The 25,882-nt window shown below is 40.6% G+C and overlaps 1 protein-coding gene across 1 annotated transcript in view; it reads left to right on the top strand.

Annotated features, from left to right (window-relative positions):
• The window catches only part of LOC132825687 (nuclear receptor subfamily 5 group A member 2-like), a 100,426-nt gene that overhangs the window by 51,172 nt on the left and 23,372 nt on the right, over nt 1-25,882 (top strand). Inside the window, exons 4-5 of the mRNA XM_060841074.1 lie at nt 14,566-14,685; nt 18,157-18,304. Of these exons, the coding sequence (XP_060697057.1) occupies nt 14,566-14,685; nt 18,157-18,304 (268 nt within the window). The remainder of the gene's footprint in view (nt 1-14,565; nt 14,686-18,156; nt 18,305-25,882) is intronic.

Genomic DNA, 25,882 nt, shown 5'->3' with positions numbered 1-25,882 from the left:
GGCCACAACAGCAGGAAAATGATAATAAGTGCTCTTTTTTCCTTTCTCCATTGAGCTCCAGTTTATATTTGTTTTTTTCCTGGAATATTGTTTGTACGCACTGATGAATAGGAAAAATATTTCAATTTAAGGTAGACTTAGACTCAGTGTCTTATTGATGCAGCCACAGGTGCAAAGCACAATTGAGTAATAAAAGAGGAACTGCTGCCTGCCACATATTCTGTCGTCTTTGTTGTTAGAGCGAATCCATTATCTGCAGGAATTGTGTAGATGGAATGTGTGGAAGGAAGGAGGGGGACAGACAGAGAAAGCAGGTGAGAAACTATTGATCAAAAATGGAATAAACATAATCAGAAAAAAAAACTGTAAACTCTTTCTTTTGAACAATACAATTTTGCAGATTTAAAGCTTTGACCTGAATCATGTTTAATTGGTATTATTCAAGAGGGAAAACTTGAAATTGATGCAGGGTGTTTAAGGAATTGCATAGTTCTTCTGAATTATTCTACTATGGCTGTCAACCCTGCAACTAATATGGGATCTAAACTATATCAACTGTTCCAATATACAAATTTCTGTTAACCAGCCGGTTACCCTGAATGGCGTCTCACCTCCTCCATTTAGAATCATCATCCCTTTCCAGGTCAATACCAGATGCTGCCCCTTCACCCCCTTCAGCCCCAATGTCCTGGTCACCCTTAAGGACTAATCGGTGTCCCACTGTTGGCATTACAGTAATCCAATCCTCAGCTCTTTTCTGTCTCAGAATTTGTGAAAGGAAACTGGTGAGTCTGTATCTTGCATTTAAATCACCAGTGACTGGGAATTCTGCTGAATCAAAGGTGTATCTTTCAGAGTTGGGAGTTTCCTTCCGAGAGCAGAGAATTCAACCAGAGGGGGGCAAGGAAGTTTTGGTTAGTAACACCGTCATGTTGTGTGATGATAATATCCCTGGAGTAATGATGCAGAAGGTAATGTTGTGGGCATTTAAATTCAACTTTACTAGCTAATTAAATTTAAATTTGATTTATTTAAAACCAGAAATGGAAAGCCAGTCTCAGTAACAATAACTGTGAAGCTATCATTGGCAGTTGTAAAAATCTACCTGCTTCACTAATGTCCTTTAGGGATGGAAAATTGCCATCCTTACCTGGTCTGGCCTACAAATACTTTTCCTCCTCCTTTCATGGGATGTGGATGTCACTGGCATGGCCAGAATTTATTGGCAATGCCTAATCACTCTTGAGTTGTGTGGCTTTCAAGGCCATTTTCGAGTCAGCCACATTACTGAGACTAAGCTTTCCATACTTTACATTGTTGTAAGTCAACATGTTCAGACATATTATGGTACACCTTGGAACAGATGGGACTCTGGACTGATTAATTCATTGGATTCAAACTCTCCCAACAGCCTCCTTGGGATTTGAACTCAGAATCATCATTTGTCTGTGCCTCGGGATTACTAATCCTGTGACATTACTATTATGTCATCTCCATCTCCCTACAACTCAACTGCCCTCTGAAATAGCCCAGCACACTACTCAGTTCAAGGATGCTTAGGATAGGTTTGCTTTGTCAATGAAACCTGCATCTCATTTTTAAAAAAGCAAAATCTATGAATAACTAAGCATTGGTGGAATATACAATGAGTGGTGAGTATCTGGTATTGACCAGGAAAGGGATGATGACTCTAAACGGAGGAGGTGAGGTGCCAGTCAGGGTAACCGGCTGGTTAACAGAAATTTGTATATTGGAACAGTTTAGACCCCATATTGGTTGCAGGGTTGACAGCCATAGTAGAATAATAATGGTGCAATAAATTTGAAGCTGGCCTTGCACCTCTGTGACCTGATTAGGATGGATGGTGTGACAAGGCCAGGGCCATGGGGAAGAAGGTTGGCGGTCCAGCAAGCCATGGAGTTAGGAAACTCCGCAGGCCTTTGAGTTGGAGGATGAAGGGTTGGAGTCGGCATGGAAGATGGCAATCTTCGGGATGATGGCAGAATATGGCTATCTGGAATGGAAAGCATTCTGTTTCTGAGCTTTAATTTCATGACATGGGCAAAAAATTCACATCAAAAAGAAAAGAAACATAACTTTTAAAAAATAAATTTCTTTCTATTTAATCTGCTAATGTTCATTTATGTTGTGCCTATGAAGACTATTAAAAGATTAAACAGTAGCAACTTGAAGTGATTAGTTTTCCCTAACAAAGCAACGTATGGTCCTTAAAAATTCTGTGGGAAGTTGATACACAGAATAATAAAGTATTATAGCACAGAAGAAGACCATTCAGTCCCTGATGGATATGTCAGCTCTCTGAAAGAGTTATCTGATTAATTCTAATTTCTTCCTTCCTTACTCCCTAGGGGTGGTTGTCCCAGGTAGCTGGACAGCTGGTTTGTGGTGCAGAGTAAAACCAACAACATGGCACCATTTCCCATACCAACTGAGGGTCACTATGAAGGATTTGGATGAGGTGTATTGATCCTCAAGTTAAACACACCACCAGTCAACTTTCAGAAAGAAACAAAGAGCGATGCCTGGGACTGTAGCAGCTTTCACATATTTTGGGACAATTTTCAACAAATGCTTTAGATGCTGAAGAAGTAAGGAGCTGGCCAAGGTGTGGACTTCAGCTGAAACATTGATTTAGCCTATGTTTAATACACCATTCCCTCTTGGTATATACTAACACCAACCACTGAGAGGTTTGTCAACAGCTGATTGCTACTAAAAACCCTTGTGAGAGCTAATTAAATAGGCTGCAGTGGCTCATTCTTTCAACAAACACCTTGCCCTAAGGGAACCAGCTTTTTGGGACTAAAAATGGCATTGGAGTTAATTTAAAGAGCTATTTAAAGGTGTTCTTTACATATCATGATTGGTGGTGCTAAAGGGGCTCTTGTGGCACAGTGGTAGTGTCCCTACCTCTGAGTTAGAGGTCTGGGTTCAAGTCCAACTTACCATGGCTGTTTATCACAACATGGCTAAACTGGTTGATTTAAAAGTTTGAAGCTGTAAAGTTTACCATCCAACCACAGCAGGAAACCTGGGATAATTTTTCAATACCTCACCCATACTCATTTGTTCTGGGTGAGTAACTGTTATGTTATTCTATCTCTGGATGTCTAAAAGGTGTCATTGGAAAGAAGAGGGTGCTTGGTGATGGGCTTCTTGTTTGGATAAGGAACAGGAGATGGACATGGAATCACAGGACACTGGCTGCTACAGGAGAGAAGCCTGGAACAGTAAAGTAACCCTGCAGTTTCAGAGCATACCTCCTCACTGTCTGCTACTGAAACCCCTATTTCAGCATCCTCTCCCTTGGCCGCTCAGTATATCTGAAAGCTGCTACAGTGTGTCATCCAGCCCTCTCCAGTGAGGATGCTCCTCAAGTGCTGCATCTTATCAACATTTGTGCTAAACCTTTAATTTTCAGCTTAGGGCACACAGACATGTTTATATTCATCAACTAGCATGAAAATCAGAGGCAAAATCTAAACTTTGAGACAAATGTTTATTAACACAGGGCTAGTTCTCACCAAGTAGTTAAAATAAGCTCTTCCCCTTTTAAATATGTATCCACTTCTTTTTGAAAATTATTTATGCATCTGCTTCCAGCACCTTTCAGACAGTGCACTCCAAATCATACTTGCTTAGTAAAAATTCCTGATCTTAACCCTGGCTTTTTTAACTAATTATTTTTTCTCTCTATCCTCCTCTAGTTACTCATCTTGTTGACAATGAAAACAGTTTTTTCTATCTACTGTTATCAAAACCCCTCATGATTTGAAATGTTCTTTGTTTGCATAGTGACATGATTGAAATATATGTCGACATGGGAATGATACATCAATGCATGCATGTTTATGTGAATGGCAGAGGAGAAGGGAGGATTTTTAGTGATTGTACTTTCTTTAAATGAAAACTAGTGACTTAATTGGAGTTAACCCCTTCAGATGCATTATCTTGAACTATAGTCTTTTCAAAGTGCAGATTTTAAGGGTTCTTTTGATACAGTGGTAGTGTCTCTGCCTCTGGATCTGAAGACCTGAGTTCAGGTTTGACCTATTCCAGAGACATGTCAGAGCATCTCTGAATGGGTTGATTAATAATATCTAAAAAAACTAGATTTCATTGTAAAGCACCAGCCAGTTTCAAAACAGTTTCTACCTTACTGCTGTTACAATATTGAATGGACTCACAAACTCTTAACATTTGCCTGTACCTGTGTTTTTGTTTTTGCTGCTGTTTACCTATTAGTTACTTATCTATACTACTTAACTCTGTGATCTGCCTGTATTGCTCACAAGACAAAGCTTTTCACTGAGCCTTGGAAAACATGACAATAAATTCAATTCAATTCAAATAGCAAAGAAACCCTTAGCTTGGTTTTGAGCACCATTTCTTCATGCTGATCTATCTGGGAGCTCATTAATATTATAGCTAGTTATGATTCTGATCAGCAAATTATTTTTTTGATTGATTAATTGTTGTCACATGTAATGAGATACCGTGAAAAGTGTTGTTTTCCATGCTATACAGGCAGGTTGTACCTTACAAAGTACATCAGGGGAACAGTACGGACTGCAGAGTACAGTGTTACAGACACAGTGATGGTGCAAAGAGAAAGATGAAACTTAACATTTGAGGGGTCAGTTCAAAAGTCTAATAACAGCAGGGAAGAAGCTTTCTTGAATCTAATTGTATATGTATACAAATGTTTATATCTTCTGCCTGAAGGAAGAGAGAATAACTGGGGTGGGTGGGGGTGGGGTTCTTTGATTATGTTGGCTGCTCTCCTGAGACAGTGGGAAGTATAGATGGAGAAAATGGATGGAAGACTGGTTTGTGTCATGGACTGGGCCACGTTCATGACTTTCTGTAGTTTCTTATGGTCTCGGGAAAAGCAGTTGTCAAACCACACTGTGATGCATCCAAATATGATGTTTTCTGTGATGCGTCTATAAAAATTGAAAAGAGTCCTTGTGGACATTCTGAATTTGTTTAGTCTCCTGAGAAGGTCGATTAGTTGTTGTGCATTCTTGACCACACGAGTGGATCGGGGCAGACTATTGGCGATTGTTACTCCCTGGAACTTGACATTCTTGACCATCTCCACCTCAGCACCATTGATGCAGACAGGGGGGTGCTCACCATTCCACTTTTTGAAATCAAAGACCAGCTCCTTCATTGATGTTGATGGAGAGATTTGTTGTCTTTCCACCATGCCACTGAGCACTCAATCTCCATTTGTACTCATTTGGATTTCACTGAATGATTACATTGCATACTTTCAAGCTCAGTAAATCTCAAAGGTTAAGAGACCATGAGGCAGAGCATCTTCAGGCCACTTCTACCAGTATTAGTTGTTAGGACAGGTTCACTTCGGTGTGTAACTATGACAACATTAACCTCTATCTGGAGTAGCTGGGACACAAAAAGCGTCTCCTGAGTTAGTCAGTCAGCCAGTTTAGCAGCTTTCACCACCAGTTAATAAGTTTGTTTTTAATTCATCCCAAATGAAGCTGATGTAAACAATGGAGTTGGAATTGTTATGGGGTCTAGACATCATTGCCCTCCACTGAACACTGGGAACCTCCCACATTCAGGGCAGTTAGCTGTCGGGAGGCCAGTGCTGAGGAACTTCACTCAGCATCATGAGTTGGATGGACATAAATCCTGCTGGCCCCCAACTCCCACATGAATCTCCACTTTGACAGATAGCAGCTGGAGCCTCACCTCCCCACCCACCCTCCCCCTCAATTCCCTACTTGTAAGAGAGTGAGTGGGTCAAACAGAACATCACAGGGAAGAAATGGAAACATTGTCTGTTGAAAACAGTTTTAATTAACTCTTGGTGCACTGAGGCAGTTCTTGCCCAGACAAAATGGACTCTGCAGCTGGGCCCTATTGATACAGCAGGATGGTTCTGTGAAGGTTGGCACTTCTAAAGACTAACAACTTCCTCGTCTGATGAAACTTAAGACTCTCTTTCAGGAGCTGTTCTGGTTTAAAAAACATTTAGAGACCAGCTCCATAGGAGTTCTGATCCATTGTTTTCTGGAACATTATGAAGGAAGAGAGGGATTCTTTAGGTAATATTACCTAAAGAAATGTATTAATTTAATAAATGTCATAATTCAAGTTCCTTCTGCAAAATCTGTATGTCTATAAGTTTCTATAGAATTATCAAGCATTTTGAAATTGTATTATTGAATCAAAAAATTTAAAATGTATAAACTTATATTGGAGGGGGAGTTTCCAAGACACAATTAAATGGCTACCATGAGACTACAAGAAGAGAATTTTCAAAGTCAAGTGACAAGAACAGAAGATCTATTTTATTCTTTGTTTTGGTATGAACTTCAGAGACACACATTGTGTTACATGCAGGTGGTATAGGGAGAAACTTGGCAAATCCCCATGTCTGTGCAAAGCGTATATGCCACAGGAATGAAAGCTGCTTTCTTCGCCCTCTTTAATTGGATACTGTTGTCTTATCAATAAAGCAGCTCCCCTAAAACTGAGCACACACAATTCATACAGGCAGCAACCAGAGTCCCACAGCATCCTTCCCAGTTATTATCACAAAGTGGTGGGAGTTTGATGAAAATGTTGGAAAACCTGTGAAAAGGGAATTTTTCTCAGATGCCAAATGAAAAAAAATATTGTTTGCATGGCTATCGCTAACACAATGTATCATTCAGTTGCTGCAGTGATAACTGTGCTGTTGAGAACAGAATAGTTATTAGTACAAGCGATAGAGACACAAAATAAACTTGCTGATGATTAAAAAAGAATTGCACTATTGGCAAAGATCAGTTTCTGTAGGGCAATGAGGGTTAGTGACTGTGTTATATATTGATATGAAGGCAGACTCTCATACTGTGTTTTTAAAGTTGCATTGTCAGTTTGGAATGAATATATCTTTCTTGTTTACAAGTGATCACCTTGGCACATGTCCCTTAGTTTATGTTTAAGTATGAAAAACGATTACATGTCACTTTAAACCAGACTCTCGAGTTTATTTACAAAGACAAAGAAGTGAAAAGTAAGGAACAGCCTCCCTTAATAGTTGCCAGCATTTATGGGTGCTCTTACCAGACAATAGAAAACACCATAAAATCTTTACTTTTCAAAAATGCGACTAAGAAAATGCTTCAAAATAGCAGGATTTTTAGTGTGCGATTATAAAGAAGTATTGTTAAATATTAAAATATGTGCATAGTTTGTAAATTAGATTTTTCTTTAGATTGGCACGATTAATCAATCATTTATTTAGAAACATTTTGTATCTACAAATTCATGAAAACTTTCATTTGAATTGATAATTTTTTGGTTACGTAAGTGCAGACACTTTCTCTCACAGCCATTAAACTAACTATTCTGAGTTATGAGCAGCATGTCAGATCATTTCTTACCTCTGCTACAAAGATGCAGAAGCTTTTCACCGTTCTTTCAGCTGATTATTTTCCACTCCTGCTGCGCCTCTAGATCTGGAGATACCATTTTCCAAGTGTAAGATTTGCAGGGAAGGTGAGTTGTTGCACCATATTAGAGAAGTTTCCAGTGTGAGGGGTCATGTGAAAGGAGTCACTTGCACAAGAGCTGCTGCAGCTAATGGACCAGAAAATATGAAACACCATACTGTTGTTCAGCAAATGCTGTGTGTTTTGAGAAGAAACAAACCTTTGCTTGTGCATGCAGGCAAAATTCATTTTTTGAAAGAAATCAATTAAAATTATCAGAATTCAGATGCTTTGGTTTAGCAATTCAGAAACTCAACTCCCTGTTTTTACAATAGCTCCCATTATTGCATTTATTCAATGTTTGTCAATAATTACTATCTATGAATTAGGTTCAGTTGGTGACTCTTGTGGGGCTGAGGGAGAATACCTGGAGGAAATCCAGATGTTTGTGTTTCCCCACCTACTCTATGGTGTTGACACCACCGTGTAATTTTGTGTTGATAGGTTTGGCACCGATGTCAGCCTGATTGACAGGCTTAGCTTCCAATTAAATAGAAAGCAGTCCAGTTTGTGCGGGCCGGGAATCCCAGTTCCTAAGGCTGAGGCTTGATCTTATCCATGGCAGACAATTCTGTTCCCTGATTGGATGGATGGATAAGGCAGGTGTTGGTTGCAGATGTGGTCTTGAGGAGGGTTGAGCTGGGCTAATGTTTTCTCGCTTTGGCATTCCTTGAGTTTGAACTGTGAGGTTTTTGAGGCCAGGGAAATGGGTCTCAATTGTCCAACCTGCCACTGTTGAGCAATTGGGTCTGCTCATCCCTGTTAGGCCCTGTGAGCACCTCTGCCTCTGTGGTCACACGCTTCCCTAAGAAATTTGTTCAACAACTCTGCTGTGTAACTAATGGGGTTAAAAATGGAAAATCCTGTGAGAAAATTCACTGTGTGCCGTAATGGCCAATGAAACTCACTCACCACTGACTTTCGCTGCAAGTGGGAAAATTTGTCTCAGTATGTATCTAAGCTCAACTTTGAACTTTTGTGTGCAAACTATTTATATGCTGAATTAAAATTAAGTTCTATAGCTTCTGTGTTACGGTGATCATGCTGGTTTGTATGCTGTCTCTTGTGAGGTGTTTCAACATTTTCATTTGCGCTCTGTCTTCTATGGTCAAAAAGTAGGCATGTGACCTAAGGTGGATATAATTAACCTTGGTCTATATATATCTTGTAATGTAACTGAATTTAATCCATGTTTAACCCTTTGTCAAATGGTACTGGGACATTGATCATCAAACTTCTACTGTTCGGACTCGATCCATGATCTTACAAGAGGAAATGCTTCTAATCCAAACAGATATCTTCCCTTCCAGCATATTCCACACAAAGACCTTCAAAAACTTTCAAACGTCAGTGAGTCTTCACTCACCATTTCCTATATTACACAAATACACACTCCTTCCGAGCAATAACTGTGCTTTTAGTGTCTGGCTGTAAGCAACTATTCATTAAAAGCCATTGCCGGACTTTGCAAACCCCAATTAGAGCTGCCTCCCTGACCACATACTACTTGTGCCTTGAAATTTGGGGATTGGTTCAGGAGTGTGGGGTAGTGTGGTGTGTTCTCTCATCTGAGGTTCGGGAATTGGTCAGAGGGTGGGGGTAGTGAGGTGCGTTCTCTCGTCTGGAGTTCGGGGACTGGTCGGGGAGTGTGGGGTAGTGAGGTGTGTTCTCTCGTCTGAAGTTTGGGGATTAGTCGGGGAGTGTGGGGTAGTGAGGTGTGTTCTCTCATCTGATGTTCGGGGACTGGTCTGGGAGTGTGAGGCAGTGAGGTGTGTTCTCTCGTCTGAAGTCAGAGGCTAATAAAGACATTTTGTCTGGCTTTGCAAGGTCAGATTAAAAGAGTTGATCCAAACTGGAGCAAATATACTTTTCTTAGATAATATGAAATTAAAAATCATAACTAGCCAGGAACACTTAGTGGATCAGCCAACATCCCAAAATGTTCTCCTCATAATTCGGGACCTTGTGATTTATGATGGTAATTTTAATCTCACCTTTAGTTTCTGTGAAGACTCGTGTGTCATGGATATGTATTGGGAGTTTCAGTTCATACTGGAGTCAGTGAAAAAGGAAACCAGAGAATCTGTTGCTTGCACTAAGAATCTTTGTGTTGCTGCTGCAATAGGCTGATGTTTGTGTTGAGGGGAGAGGTGAATGTTTCTACACTCCTTTGATTTAGATGTTCTAATTAGAGTTTGCCAGAGCCTCACCATGGTAAATGACCACTTGCTCAAGTGCTTATCAACACTGTGAGCAATGTCCCAGGGTAAATACTACAGCACCTACAACAGCTGAACTCTTCAATCCAAGGAAGAAGAAGGGTTACATTGGAGGGAGCCCGAGAGGAAAGACACAACATTTGATTAATCTGCACCTACGGTTGCAGCGTAGGCAGCCACTAACTTTGTGTTGCCTGTTCATTAGAATGGTTATGCATGAAGCTAGTATTAACTACACTGTTCACTGGCTTCACACACCAACAGACAGTCCAAAATCAGAACTGCTAGCCATTGCATTTCTTAAAGGAGTTGGGGAGTGATTGCATTGTGACTGAGGTTGGTTACTGTGGGAGAGGGGACCTGATCTGGGAAACAATAAAGAATGGCACAATGAGAGAGCAGGCACCAAGACTTCCAGACAATGTGCTGGTCGATAAGATAAAAAACAGGAGAGATATTCTATATTCTATATAAGACTCTAGTTGAAAAGGCATTGAGAAGAAAAAGCTTTGAGAGCTCAAAACTGCAGCTGTTGGATTCAATGTCACAAGAGTTTAGTAACCTCATACCAATGGTCAAGGTCAGTGAATTAATCTTCAAATATCATATCCTACCAACTGAACCTCAGATATTCCTCAAGCAATTATACCTTGATTGCCTATCCACCAACAATCACTAGAAATCAGAATATGTATCTAACGTGACCCTAGTTTTGTGTACCCACCCTGCCCCAGGCCTAGAGTGTGCCTGCATATCTGAATCTCTATGGAGGAGGTTGTGGTGGCAATTATTGGGATAGGCATTGCTAAACCCGTGGTCAATAGTGAGGCTGAAATCATTGAGGATAATTGTATTACCATATTAATTTTTTCGCATTCCACTTCTCCTTCCCCTTTATCATCCACTCTCTTCTGACTGCAGATGTTTAAAGACTAACCTCTTAAATTCATTCCTCCCTTCACCACAATTTATCATGATGCCATTTTTCCTTTTGGATACCTAGGGGGTACAACCGGGCCATAGTGCAGGATCACCGAGAAGAAATAATGATAGAGAGACACTGTCACGATTTTATAGTCACAGCCACCAGCTGAGATTGACGCTGCTTGCAGTTCAAAGAATAGCGCCGAGAAGTACCCTACATACGATAAGTTGTTGTGCATCAGTGGCCTACGGCAAGGAGAATGGAATTGAATTCCATTATCCTTGCCAGAGGCCACTGACAAACTCCACAACCACCTGATGAAGGAGCAGCGCTCTGAAGGCTAGTGCTTCCAAATAAACCTGTTGGACTATAACCTGGTGTTGTGTGATTTTGAACTTTGTACACCCCAGTCCAAGACCGACATCTCCAAATCAGGAATTGAATTGGATTAATTTTATTGTTACATGTACTCAAATGAATACAGTAAAAAGTTTATAAGTCACCACATACAGCGCCATCTTACGTCCAAATGTACCTACGTACAGCTTCTTCAGTTACAGGATTTATTACAGTGTAGTTACAGTAATGAGCAGCCATAGTGAGGATACGTGCTTACTGGAGGAACAGTAGCACACAAGTTCTGCTGCAGAGGACCTCCATGGGCTAAGCTACAAAGCAAGGCAAATGAATGAAATGCTTAGCACTGTGCCAGGCTTGTCAGAAAGCTGACATGTATTGGCAAGGAACATCAAGTAGGCAAACCACATTGCACAGAGCTTGAAGCCTGAACCTCTCAGAGTGGAAGTGATGGCCAACTCCATTGGCAAAAACGTGGACCAAACCATAATGTCGTGCCTAATAGCCAAAGTCTTAGCTTTCATTGCAGGAAAAACTCCTTCCACAGAAGTCTCAGTACTACAGTGTAAACTCAGACTGAGATCATGCAGTTGCACCTTCTAGCCATGCAGACTCAGACTGCTGTCATCATGGCTGTGGATAGCAGTGTCTAAAGGAACTTGCAAGATGTTGTAGCTGTCCTGCAATCTGTAGACCAACAGATGACTCACAGAGTGACAGCACCATTCAGGCAGTGGGGAGTGGTTCCCTGCAATATCAATCTCTCTTGGGATGCCATTCCTACACTCCCATTGTTCTTGCTGTTGCCTGTCAGCCAGCCTGTCCTGACTAATCTTACCCATGCCATGATATTGTAACTGGACGTCAGACTTCTCAGCACACAGCTGCTGGAGGTTGTCCTCAAACGTTATCAGGAGTGAACTCCACTGAAATTTGTTAACCTTTCACCAGCAGAGACTGGGGGAGGACACCAGAGGAAGATATTGACAAATGAAGGCACAAGGAAGAAATGAATGCGCAAGGCTGATTTAGTTAGCGTTTGTATGGAATATAGCATAACTTACTTTAGAAATTTGGCTATTTTATAGTGGTTTTTAAGCTTATATTGAGGCCAACACAGTGATGTGGTGAGCACGAGAGACAGAAGGTAAAGAGTTGATGCACAGTGAATGTAAAATATGTTAACACTCAAAATGCTTCTTCATTTATGTCTATGATAAAAAGAGTAGATGGCCACCTTCTTCCCTCTCAATCATCCTCCTCCCCCCTCTAGCAACTTGTCCTGCTCAGTGTAGCTCTACTTATTCTTGCAGCCATGCTCTAGTCCAAGCCATCATCTCCCAGCACACCCTTCCTGACAGAAATTAGTTTATAAAGAAAACTTCTTCACCACTTGTTGCACCACTCTTTATGGACCTTTGCAACTTGAAACATTTATGAAAAACGCCAACCACTCATAAAATCATACAACAGTCATAGAAAGTCATCCGCTAACTGAAAAATCAATAGCTGATGATCTCTGTAAAAAGTGCCAGTGAGATATTGTCTTCCCTGCAGATTCACAAATGTTCACCTGTGTGAGGTTAAGCTAGGTTTCGGTTGGAGCACTGAACTTCAGAACAACAGTGTTCCATCAATCAGCATTACATGCTGATCAATGTCATGACTAAGAACCAAGAACAGTGCAGCACGTGAACAGGCCCTTCAGCCCACCAAGCCTGCACTGATACATGACAAATGAAAAATCTTTTGACTCTAATCTGCCAGCATGACCCACTGTGCCCACAGATGTATGCTTGCATTTGTGCTTTTGCCAATATCGCATCTGACACAACTCTATCTCTAGGTAAATAGGTGCACTCTAGAATCCTTACAGTGTGGAAACAGGCCATTTGGCCCAACAAATCCACACTGACCCTCTGAAGAGTAAATCACCCAGACCCATTCCCCAACTCCTACTACTCTACATTTACCCCTGTCTAGTGCATTTAACCTGCATGCTACAGGCAATTTAGCACTGCCAATTCACCTATTCTGCACATCGTTGGATTGTGAGAGGAAACCCACACAGACATAGGGAGCAAACTCCACACAGACAGTTGTCCGAGACTGGAATTGAATCTGGGTCGATGGTGCTGTGAGGCAGCAGCGCTAACCACTGAGCCACTGTGCTGCCCTGAACTCTCATCAAAAGTGTGTGCATATGCATTTCAGATAACATTTTAGTCTCCAAGTAGCACTTCTAATGTTAAAACAGTTGGTCTACTAAACGCAATTTTACACCTAAATTATCTTGATTCACTCAATTTGAATTATCTGCTAATTCTGTTTGTTTTGGAGCTTTTCCCACCTTTTTGTCTCATTTACATTGCTTAGTTTGAGGAAGTCGATTTTTCTTCTGCAATAAACAATTTTGAATGATCAGAATGGAGTATAACAAATCTCACATTGTAAGTACAGCAAAGGAAAGCTACAAGTGGAGATTTCATGCTCTTCAGCTGTGTTTGTTCATGTATATTACCAGTAAAATGTATGTGGTTTTTCATGAAGGAAATTACAAGTTAAGAGTTCTGAATGGTCCAATGGTCCAATGTTGTCAAAGAATATAGTTGGTGCAGATCAATATATTACTGTATGATGTGTGCCTGAGCTTCCCATGATGTAATCATCCCAAAGCCATCTGTTATGGTTGTGTCCTTGTCTCTTTGTTATAAAGCTATCAGATGTGCACATTGTTTTAATTGAGATGAACCATCAGTGAGATGATGTGTGAGAGCTGCTGATTGTTGTTTTAAGTATGACCCTGGCAGATGTTGCTGCGTTGATGCAATGCAATGCAGTGAAGGCATTGATTGCACATGAGGCATCAGATTGAGGTACTTTGTACTCAGTCTTGTGCAGTGGCATTCTTACAGTGTTAACTCACATGAATAAAGATGTGAAGCATTGTGTAGGCATTGGTACACACCCTGGAGAGCACTGCAAATCATCATCCTGCCGTAGCACTGCAGCTACATTCTCATGAGCACTCATGAATATTGACAATCACAGACATTCCCACTTGCTACTTTTCACAGGCAGGATGACCTTCTATTGAAAAGGGGGGAAAAAACCTCCCTTCTGACATGGGCAGTCTTCAGGAGAACCTCTCTCGTAAAATGCAGTGCCATTTTCTGTTGGTTTCTGACATTTCCAGGCATGTGTGGGATGGTAGCAAAAGATTGAGTGAAGCTTCCTGGTTTCCAGAGAGTGAAATGGTAGTCTTTTACAAGTGGTACCCAGAGAATGGAGCCCCAATGGTGCCAAGACAAAACACTTGACATTTTATCCATTGCTGCATATGTAATGAGCTTAGAAGAATATAATTGTGCAAAACAAACTGACAGATCCTGAAATATCATCTGCTCTCTGTTTCAACACTTAGTCTCATACAAACATGATTCTGCCCTGAGAGCTGACAACATTTTGAAAGATTGTGTATCTGCTGAACTTCTGACCTAACAATGCAATGCAATGTTTTGAATTGTAGGTGGATGATCAAATGAAACTACTGCAGAACTGCTGGAGTGAGTTGTTGGTACTGGACCATATCTGCAGACAGGTACACCATGGGAAGGAAAACAGTCTTCTTCTGGTGACAGGCCAAGAGGTAATGAACTTTCCAATGATTCCATGTCAGAATGATCTCTGACTCGTTATTCAACAAAAATACAACATTTGAGGGATTAAACACAGTAAATTTCAGTGTTATAAAAGATTACATCCACTAAACCTTTGGTGCTTTATAGCAAGGAACAATTGTTGTTTAATATCTCCTGCCATGACTTCAAGACCATAAGATCATAAGAAATAGGAATAGGGGTTGTCCATTCAGCCCATGAGCCTGCTCCCACCCAATCACTCGCCCTATCCCTCCTACCCGCCAACACAATGCCCTTTATGACCAGTGAAGCATTTCTGGAGTAGAGCCAATATTGTAATTTTAGCAATACTAAGTCAATTGTTGGTTTTAATTACAAAACCAAATCCAAGATATTTTCTACACTTCTTCCGCATCTACACAAAGCTTTGTTTGTGCATGTTTTTGGCCAAGGGCATCAACACAGGGGGGTCCACACAGGCAATTGCAGTCCAATGGCCTTCCTTTTTCTTGAGTTGACTTGCTGGGGCTGCACAAGTCCATTCTCAATGATTGGAATTTGGTTAGAATTCTGTTTTTGGTAAACTCAGCCATTCAGTGAATGAATGTCTTCATTTTATTAAATAATCAGGAATATGCATAATCATTTAATAATAATCAATTGAAGACCATTTGATGTATTCTTGTTTGGTGAGCTTGACACTTTGAGAATGGAGCAGTATAGTTTGGTTCTTGAGCTCAGAACAATTGAGGAAAGGATTGGGAGCAGGTTCTTTACATTATTTCACTATCCCCAGCTTAGGATGGGAAAAATATAGGTTTGGATTCTTCTTGTGGATTGAGAATCAGTGACTATGTGACTGCTGAAAACCCATGAAAACTGGATCAGATTTGGCCAGTGGTCAAAGATTTGCATGTACTTTATAAAGTTTTGACTATTCAGAACCCAAACAAATCATAGTCTCATAATTCTTTTACAAACAAACCATTTTTACTTTTTAGATTAATTTTAAATGAAGTATCACTACACTTCTATAATTTTGTTTGTTTTTTTAAACATGTGTGTTTATTATAGTTTACCTTGCTGTTTTAATATGAACACAAATCATTTCATTTCAGACATGTTGACTCGTGAAAATGCTATTATCGCGACAAAATAAAACTATTTCAGCAGAAGCAAAATAGTCAAAGAATTCTTTGTAAATTTCAGATGTGTTGGACTGCATTTGTTTCTGTATCAGAGAAAAACACTGATCTACAGATAGACAAAATGTGGCCACAATTCATAGTCGGAAGCATTTGTGATAGCTTTCCAGCAAACCTCAACACACTGCAATAACTTTAAGTCCATTCTTTCCCACACAAAGGTTGGGTTTGACAATCATGTTTATTGCATTTGATTTGGGGAAACAGTCACCACTAGGTAGACAATATAAGTCGCTGTTAATTTTAATTGAAAATATTCAGCGTTCTATTTAAAGCTCAAAATTAACAAAGGCTAGAAAGGTTAGAATTGCATTGCTAAACCTGTGAGAATGTTGTTGCTTATGATTTGTAAAAGGTTTTAATTGTTTAAAACTTCAAAACCTTTCAAGTTTGAAATTCTCAAAATAAAATGGAGACCTATAAACAATCCAGATGTCCAGATGTCTGGCAATACTAGTCTTGAGCAGGTCCACATATGACCAACAAATGCTGTCTCTACCCCAACAACATTGCTTTTCTTTTGGTGTTTGAAAAAACACAAAATGCAACTCAAGATAAATGTCCCTTGCTTTATATGCACAGTCATATTTTGGCAAAATTATTGACAGGAGAAATATAAAACTCTTAGTTAATATTTAGCAATAATTTTGACTTTGTGCAGAAACATAATATGCTCAAAGTGGTGTGTTTTTCAGCTCTCTGCAGATGTAATGTTTAGGGCATGGGGAGTGCAGGAAATGTTCTCACAAGTCGAGAGGCAGACTTACCAGAATATTTTCCCATCTGACCTCTTTTCCCAAGAACTCGCTGAATGCAATGCCAGCAACCGGGCAGACAATTGAGGTTGTCCGGGAGGCAATGAAGAGTTGGAATTTTACCTGTGATGTGTGGAACCCATGCAATACCAGCATTTTGTAACTAGCCAAATCCCAATAGATGGTGACAGCAGAAGTCAAGAAAGAAAATGACATACAAGTTGAAGCTTAAATAATGATAATAGCAAGCTAAAGGCCATTTGTGAACAGAGTCAGTTAATTTAATTACTATCTCATTGAGAATGCTGTCAGTCAGTGCTCAGGGTGAAGAAATATGGGTAGGTCCTTCATCCTCATCAGCAACAGTTTCACTGCACCCACTGTGAAGACTGCCGGAACCCCTGTGTCTGGTTATTTTCCCTCCCACAGCTTTAACCTGCTGCTGTCTTTAATTGGATGGAAGACTTGGAGGCAGGATCTGAATTTGATACCTTCTGGAAAATTGAATGGGAAAAATTCAGTCAGTTTGCACTTCTTGGTTGAGTTTCTGGGAGAATTCTTCAATGTGATTGGCTGCTTACCCTGTCTGATGACATCACAGTTGCTGGAAACTCCTTTGACTTGGCAGAAGTTTCTCGGTACATCTCTCTTAACCTATTAATTATTAATATCTCTCTAGAATTCAAAAAACAGAGATTTATTTCTCCTGAGTTCAGATATGGGTGTCCCTGCAAAAGTCAAGATGGAGATAGAAATAGGGTGAATGTCATCGGGAAGCCCCAGTGTTGGGAGTGGATGGTGGAAGAGAGGAAGTAGGGTTTTGTTGAAGAGATGAGCAGAGGACACAGAGTGCTGTGACCAAGGGCCTGGGAGAGGTGTGCAGGCATTGGTGTGATCACAGTTAGAAAAGGGGTCTGGGGTGGGAGGCCTAAGCAGGTTATCCTGCTGTTGGCCTTCGACCCGCATGCCCCAACCCTCATTTTCAAAATGGAAGCCACCTGTGTGAAACCTGGGAGGTCCATAAACTGGCCTGATTGTGAGAATGTGATGAATGGTGCAAAGGTAATGAAACAAGTTTAGAAAGATAGCAGGAGAAAAACTTCCAAGGGCTCACAGAGAGAAACCCTGAATGAAATTTGCCAAAATCAACACCTATCAGATTTTTGATAAAATTCACCATAACATTATCCTTCTGCTGAGAAAAGCAGGATTTCAGGCAGCACTGTCTGGATATAGCTTTTATAAAGGAGTGTGACACTTGATCTAATGTATGAAAATGTTCAGGTTTTTAGCTGTGCAATTCTATATTCCTATATTCCTGCAATTCTTTTTCCTGATGAAGAGCCTTTGTCTGAATCGTCGATTTGCCTGCTCCTTGGATGCTGCCTGACCTGCTGTGCTTTTCCAGCACCACACTCTTGACTGTAACCTCCAGCATCTGCAGTCCTCACTTTTGCCTGTGCAATTCTATACACTCATGAGTACAATAAACCATAACAACTTCTCTTTTCTTATTCAGGTTGAGTTATCCACAATTGCCAACCAAGCTGGAGCAACTCTCATTAACTTGGTATTGAGAGCTCAGGAACTGGCAGCTAAACTGCAGTCTTTACAGGTCGACAGAAGGGACATTGTCTGCTTTAAGTTTCTCCTCTTATTTAGTCCTGGTAAGCAACATAGTTTGATCTTATTGTTAAACTGCGAAATGGAACAACAATATGCTTGCACGTTATCTGGTCATTTATAAGAAATCATATTCACATGAAGCCAAACTTGTTGAAAGAGAAAACATTCAGTTTGAGTTGACCATCCTTTTTGCACTGGCATGCTTTTCCTCTTCATTGAAATTAACCCAGGGCTAAATTTGAACAGATGGAAAACTGGTGCTCTGTTGGATATTATCAGCTACCTGCTGGGTGAATTAAGTTACGATTTCTCCCATACATTCTCTGAACTCCTCATAGTAATGTCACTGGCCCAGTAATTCAATGATCCAGGCAAATGCTTTAGAAAAATGAATTCAAATCCCAATATTGCATCTCGTGGAAGTTAAATTGATTAAAAATATAGAAGTGAAAGCTATTCTTAGTAATGACTGACCATGAAACTTTCATCGATTATTGTAAAATCTCATCTAGTATGTTAACATCTTTTAGGGAGGGAAAAATTGCTGCCCTTACCTGGCCTATCTGTGACTCTAAATCCACAGTAATATAATTGACTCTTAACTTGCCTTGAAAATGGCCTAGAAAGTCACCAAGTTCAAGGGCAATTTGGGCTGGGAAATAATTGCTGGCTTTGCCAGGGACACCCACACCCCATGACTGAATTATTTACAAAGAACAAAATATCATCAGTGATGGAATATCACTAATTAGTTGATATCAATTGTAGGCATCTCCGCTCCATTAACTCAACAAAAATATTTTAATTACAGGTTTGTTTTGAGACCATTTGAAGTATGCATTAATGTGTTTATATGCCCAAGTTTGACCTTTGGGGTAATTTAATGCTTAAAGTAGCTCTGACAGTAATAAAGGAATCATAGGAAGCTCCTGAGAAAATGTCAATTATTTCAACAAATTGTCTTTCTAAAAATTATAAAACACAACAATTGTGAAAATTATCTTTTAGATTTTGTTATAAAATGTTTTAAATATTTTCAATATTGAAACCCAATACTTATGACTTCAGCCCGTTGCAAGATGGGTTGATTGCTATAATTTTTGCAAGTTTTCTCTTTCAAAGCATCTACTATCATTGAAGTAGACAGTGATAGTGGAACCGAAACAAACAGCCATGTTTCGGCTTAGTACAATCGGGATGGTTATGTCTGCTCTAATGTGCGTCAGCTGGGTGACTTTTCCAAATCTGTCTTGTCTTTGGGTTGCAGACGTTAGCTTTTTAACCGTCGGAAAATCTCTGGTAAAACCAGCTTTGTCTTTGTGCACATACCTATTCCTCTTAGACAAAACAAATTGAACTGTTACTTAGAACATTGCACTTGATTTTGAGCTAGATTTTGGCAATCTTGAGGGTGTCAAAGCACAACAACATTAAATAAAGTATGATCTAATTAAAGGTACAAAGTGAAATTTTACATTTTTTCAGCTAGGAACAGGCAAGTAGAAATAGTATAAAGTGTCACAGAACCTTCCTATTTGAAATTGGTGGTATCCATAGATGCATTCGACAAATATTTCGCTTTCCTTTTAGTAACTGTAATTAGACAAGCATTAATCCTTTAATTACTAATGTTGTGGAATGGTGCAGACATTGAATTGTATTCCCAGACTTTGTCCTTTTAATGTTTGTAAAGGCTAACTTGTCTACTTTGGATTTATAAATATTTGGGCATTAATTTGTCATCAAAATTAATCTACTTTTTAACTGAAGAGGCATACAAATCCTTGTGACTTTGCTGAGATTGGAAATTGTGTTGCATCTGTGTGACATCTGAATATTTCTGCCTCATTGTCAACAAACATGATGAGCAGCTTCTCTCACTCTGTTAGAAATGACTGTCTATATATGCACGGAATAGAAGCCTTGATTTTGAAGAACCAGTGTACTGATTTCGAGTGAACTACAGACTGTTGAATCTTATTGGCTTGGGAGAAGAGATACAGGTCATTATTGAAATAAAGAAAGTAATGATGAAAGTCCCACAATGTGGCAGTTCAAGTTGTTCGTCTCAATGCTGTATCTTAGTTTACTAAGCTGCCTTTTTCTTATGCCTTATACAAGTGCCTCTCCTGCTGGTCACCTATAAGGTTGGGTTATAAAAGTTGCAGCATGTCAGCATAGAGGAAATTTTTTAAAAACTGTATAATAAAGTTAAAGGCCTGTGAATTGAAGTGTCTACAACTGCATCAATAATTAATATAGATTCCACTCCTCAGTCTGTCCCACGATGCAGTGCTGACCAAAGGTTCTGACCTGAAATGTCACTTCCTCTCCTCCTCTGATGTTGCTTGACCTGCTGTGCTTTTTCCAGCTCCACTCTTTATCCACCCCACCATGACCATACATGCATCCACCCAGTAGGATCAAGGAAGTGAAGATGTTGGAAGCACCCCGGATTCAGCAAAACTAGGAGCAGGGAGTAGACCATTTGCCTCTTTTGAGCTCCACCATTCAGTATGATGGTGGCTGATCCTCAATATGATGGTGGTTGATAGTATCGAGGGCTGTTGCACACTGTAGCGTGACATAGACAGGATGCAGAGCTGGGCTGAGAAATGGCGGATGGAGTTCAACCTGGATAAATGTGAAGTGATACATTTTGTAAGGTTGAACATAAATGCTGAATGTAGGATTAAAGACAGGATTCTTGGCAGTGTGGAGGAACAGAGGCATCTTGTTGTTCAAGTACATAGATTCCTCAAAGTTGCCACCCAAGTGGATAGGGTTGTTAAGAAAGCATATGGTGTTTTGGCTTTCATTAACAGGGGGATCGAGTTTAAGAACAGCGAGGTTTTGCTACAGCTCTACAAGTCCCTGGTGAAACCACACATGAAATATTGTGTCCAGTTCTAGTCGCCCTACTATAGGAAAGATACAGAAGCCATGGAAAGGGTGCAAAGAAAGTTTACCAGGATGCTGCCTGGACTGGAGGGCTAGTCTTATGGAGTGAGATTGAATAAGCTTGGACTTTTCTCTCTGGAGAGAAGGAGGAAGAGAGGTGACCTGATCGAAGTATACAAGATAACGAGAGGCATGGGTAGAGTCAATAGCCCGAGACATTTCCTCAGGGCTGGATTGACTGGTACGAGGGGTCATAGTTTTAAAATATTAGGAGGAACATATAGAAGAGACGTCAGAGGTAGGTTCTTTACACAGAGTTATGAATGCATGGAATGCGTTGTCAGCCTTGGTGGTAGAAGCAGGGTCATTAGAGACATTAGGGACATTTAAGCAACTGCTGGACATGCACATAGACAGTAGTGAGTTGAGGAATGCGTAGGTTAGGTTATTTTATTTTAGATTAGAATTAGATTAATCCTCGGCACAACATCTTGGGCCGAAGGGCCTGTTCTTTTCTTTACTATGCTCTACCAGTTAGCTCAGTTGGCTGAATGGCTAATTCACAATTCAAAGTGATACCAATAGCATGGGTTCAATTCCTGTATTGGCTGAGGTCACTATGAAGGCCCTGCCTACTCAATCCTGCCCTTTGCCCGAGGCATGGTAGCCCTCATGTCAAACCACCACCAGTCATCTCTCTTTAAATGAGGAGGCAGCTCTATGGTCCTCTGGGACTGCGGTGACTTTAGTTAAGTGTAAAATAAACAGGTTTACTGTGAGAATGGCAGAGAACGAAAGTTCAGGTGGTCCAAATCAGAAAACTGTTAGACTGAGTTTTAATGACAAGCTTACTAAGAAAGGCAATTGATATGGTTGTAACTTAACTGTAAACTAGACAACAATTCATGTGAGCTGAAAATGTGTTGCTGGTTAAAGCGCAGCAGGTCAGGCAGCATCCAAGGAACAGGAAATTCGACGTTTCGGGCATAAACCCTTCATCGGGAATCAGGTTCCAGCATCTGCAGACCTCACTTTTTCCTTGAACATTTCATGGGAACAAATCTAACAGAATTTCATTACGTTTCCAACCTAGATGTTTAGACTTATGAAGAGAAATGAGCTGAATTTATGTGCATTGAGCCGACTAGGGAGTCCAGATGGGGAGCAGAGGCCTTGCCCCACTTCAATGCATGATGTGAGTTCTCTTAACCATTCTGGCTAAGTGAATACCTACTGGCTCCCTTTGGCCCTTACCCTATATCACTGGTCTTCAGTGCCCATGCTAAACAACTTAGGATAGATAGGGACAGAAGATGGGGGATTGAAACTCAGCTGTTCATTTGCATTTTGGCTGGTTTAGCTTTCTGTTGCATTTCATTGATTACATTAGATTACTCACAGTGTGGAAACAGGCCCTTCGGCCCAACAAATCCACACCGACCCTCCGAAGAGCAACTCACCCAGACCCATTCCCCTACATATACCCCTTCACCTAACGCTATGGGCAATTTAGCATGGCCAATTCACCTAACCTGCACATCTTTGTGACTGTGGGAGGAAACTGGAGCACCTTGAGGAAACCCACGCAGACACGGAGAGAATGTGCAAACTCCACACAGACAGTTGCCTGAGGTGGGAATTGAACCCGGGTCTTTGGCACTGTGAGGCAGCAGTACTAACCACTGCGCCACTGTGCCGCCCCTCCAATTTCCTGACTTCCACTTGTAAGATCAGTAATATTGACTATAATTGATCAATGCATGAGTTCAGTGGAAAGGAAGTTGGGTGGGTGAGGGGTATAACAGATGGCTGATCTGCTAACACCTGTTTTGTTCACTTGCCAAAATGGGATTTTACTCACATTCCCTTCTTTCAGGTATGACTTCTTTAGTGACAAGGTGTAGTGTTCATTTCTCTTTCCCATCCAAATAGGGTGCATGTCTGAAACAAAACAGACAGTGCTGGAGCAATTTAGCAAATCTGGCAGCAGCTATCAAGAGATAAACATTGTTAACTTTAATGGTCTAGTGATCCTTTGTCAGAACTAAAAAAAATGCTGAGAAAGATAGCATTAAGCTGATGATTGGGAGGGGGAATGGGGTGAGTAGTGAATGTAGTATGAGATGGTATCCATGGAAAGGGAAAGAAAAGGGATTGGTAACCAAAGAGATTCTTTCCCAGCTCTTTGGAGGATTCTGTATTATTGAGAAGGATATTTGGATTCTGCATATACTTAACCATTAGTTTGTTTTAAGATAGCCAAATAACTTTCTCCCAAGCTTCTGCCGTTATTGCCAGAAGGTAACTCTCAACCCAGTCTCTTTAAAACTGGATATCACGTAGAGAAAAGGGAACTGATACATTAGGAACTGTCACACATTATTTTGTCCTATCACAACCCAGTCTACAATTACCACAAGCTCCACAAATAAGTCAGAATTCTATTCGGTAATTATGTTCTGCATGTACTTCTGCTATTTCTATGAATCACTGCAACCATGTTTTTTTTCCTAAAATGCCAGAGAGGAGTAACTGTGCTCTACACATGTAAGTTGCATTTCATCCATCCTTTTAACAATAATTGCATAACGTCATCAAATCCAGGACCGAAACATTCAATTCGCATTTTACGTATTAAGTAGAAAAAATGATGAGTGTCTATGGCAATGGTAATGAGTGACTATGACACCAGCATCAGTTTAGAACACTCTGGAGGAGTTGAATTCCTGCTTGCAAAATGGTGCATATCGCAGATATACTGCATTCCTTCCCACTTCCTAGTGTTGAAACAGTGATCTAAGTAGAGAAAAGAATCTTTTTCCCAAGTGCACAAATCATGTCATCAAAACTATTTAAGGTTGCTATGAAATTTATCTGATTATAGCTATCCTGCTTCATTTTTATCACAACATTATTTTCTTTGCTTTGAGTTGTCCCTATGATATAGTCCACTGCATAGTTAATAAGACGAGTGAACAAATTGCTCCCAAATGCCGGCTGATGGCAAGTAAGATGCAAAATGAAGGCCAGTGCTATCTGCTTCTTGAATACCCTCTTCCCTGAGACAGTGGTTTCTATTGTCTTGCAAATTGAGTCAAGTATATGTCTTCTCAACAAGTTTCCAGAAGTGAGGTGAAATTGTGCCCACAGTGAAGTCTTTGGAACTCTGTTGTTATGACACAGCGGTGAACCCTTCTGTTAATTAAACCAAACACCCAGAAAAGCTGACCTTACCTCGTAATCTGTTAAAGTATAAGAGACAGAGAACTCCCAACTTCCACCATTTAAAGAAAATAAAATCAATTTATTCTTTAATTCTAAAAGTGAACATTAAACAACAATTATTCACAACTCCAAGCCTCCTTTCTCTTAACTGCTTATTACCTGCCTCCAACTCTATAATAACATGTTGTTTCAATAAAACACTCATTAAAATTACAATAACTTAGCTGTCATCATCAGTGTTTGTCTTCTTCCAGCTGAAGATCTCCCTGGGTAGTCGTCTTTCTTCTTACTGTGAAGATGTTTCATATGAAAAACGTACCTTTGATAAAGAGTATTACAACCCATTGAGGCTCTCTCTCTCTGTCTTTCTCTCTGTCTCTCTCTCTGTCTCTCTTTCTCACTTTCTGTCTCTCTCTCTCTCACCTGCATTCCCCGCTCTCTCTTTCTCACTCTCTGTCTGTCTCTCTCTCTCTTTCCCCCCACACTCTCTATCTCTCCCGCACTCTTGCTCTCTCTCTGTCTCTGTCTCTCACATACTCACTCTCTCTCTCTCTCTCTCTCTCTCTCCCAACTCTCTCTATCTCTCTGTCTCTCTTTCTCTCTCTCCCACTTCCTGCACTCTATCTCTCTCTCTCTCTCTCTCTCCCTCCCTCTCTCTCCAATACCCTCAATGTTGGATTGTCTCATTGGTTTGAGGTCGGCAAACAACAACAGCTGCTGCTGCACAGCCTCCAGGGAGAGCAACTGTAGTTCTTGTGTGGAATTAGATCTACATAAAGCCCAGCTATCTGCAATTGAGAGATACATAGTGCAGAAGATGACTAAGCATGTCCTGAGCCATTGTGTCACACAGTTACCAGCTGCTGAGCAAGGATTTGTTGTTGGTTCTTTCCAAAAAAGGTACCAGCTGCCCTTCATTTCTTTGCCAGCTGATCATTCCGTGGAGTGACGTGGAGCTCTGTGGCATTTCACAGCCCTCCCCTAATCACCGTATCCAGGATGATACTGCTGCTGTCTTCACAAGAGCCCCCAGTTCATCTAAATCCCCCTGCTGATCTGTGGACATGAACAGTGACAACTTACAGTTCTCCGTCAGTGCTGGCTTCCTGCCTATGCAGGGTGTAACTTGCTGCATCCACGCTGTAGTCAGAGTACCCTATCATGAGCCAGCACTCTGGGAAACCCTGAAAGAGATTCCACTCCCTTTAATGTTCAATTCATTTGTGATCGAAAGAGCCAGATAATGCAGCTCTGCATTAGACATCCAAGGAAATGCCACAACTCATACATTCTGAAACACACACAGATGCCAGTTTCCTTTCGAGTCCCTCAGTATAAAGATAGTTGCTGGACAACATGAAATATCCCTCTGCACTTAGCTGATAGAACTGCTCAGATATCCTCAAACCACTGCCATGCTTTGAGCAGGGCCATTGAGAACGGGTCTTCTGAAGATGAGATTCCAACACCTGAACCAGTCAGCTTGTGCCCTA

This window comes from Hemiscyllium ocellatum, chromosome 21, assembly GCF_020745735.1.
Source record: "Hemiscyllium ocellatum isolate sHemOce1 chromosome 21, sHemOce1.pat.X.cur, whole genome shotgun sequence".
Classification (NCBI taxonomy): Eukaryota; Metazoa; Chordata; class Chondrichthyes; order Orectolobiformes; family Hemiscylliidae; genus Hemiscyllium; species Hemiscyllium ocellatum.
The sequence above is the reverse complement of the archived record's forward strand: the minus strand, read 5'-3'. Positions and strand labels throughout refer to the sequence as shown.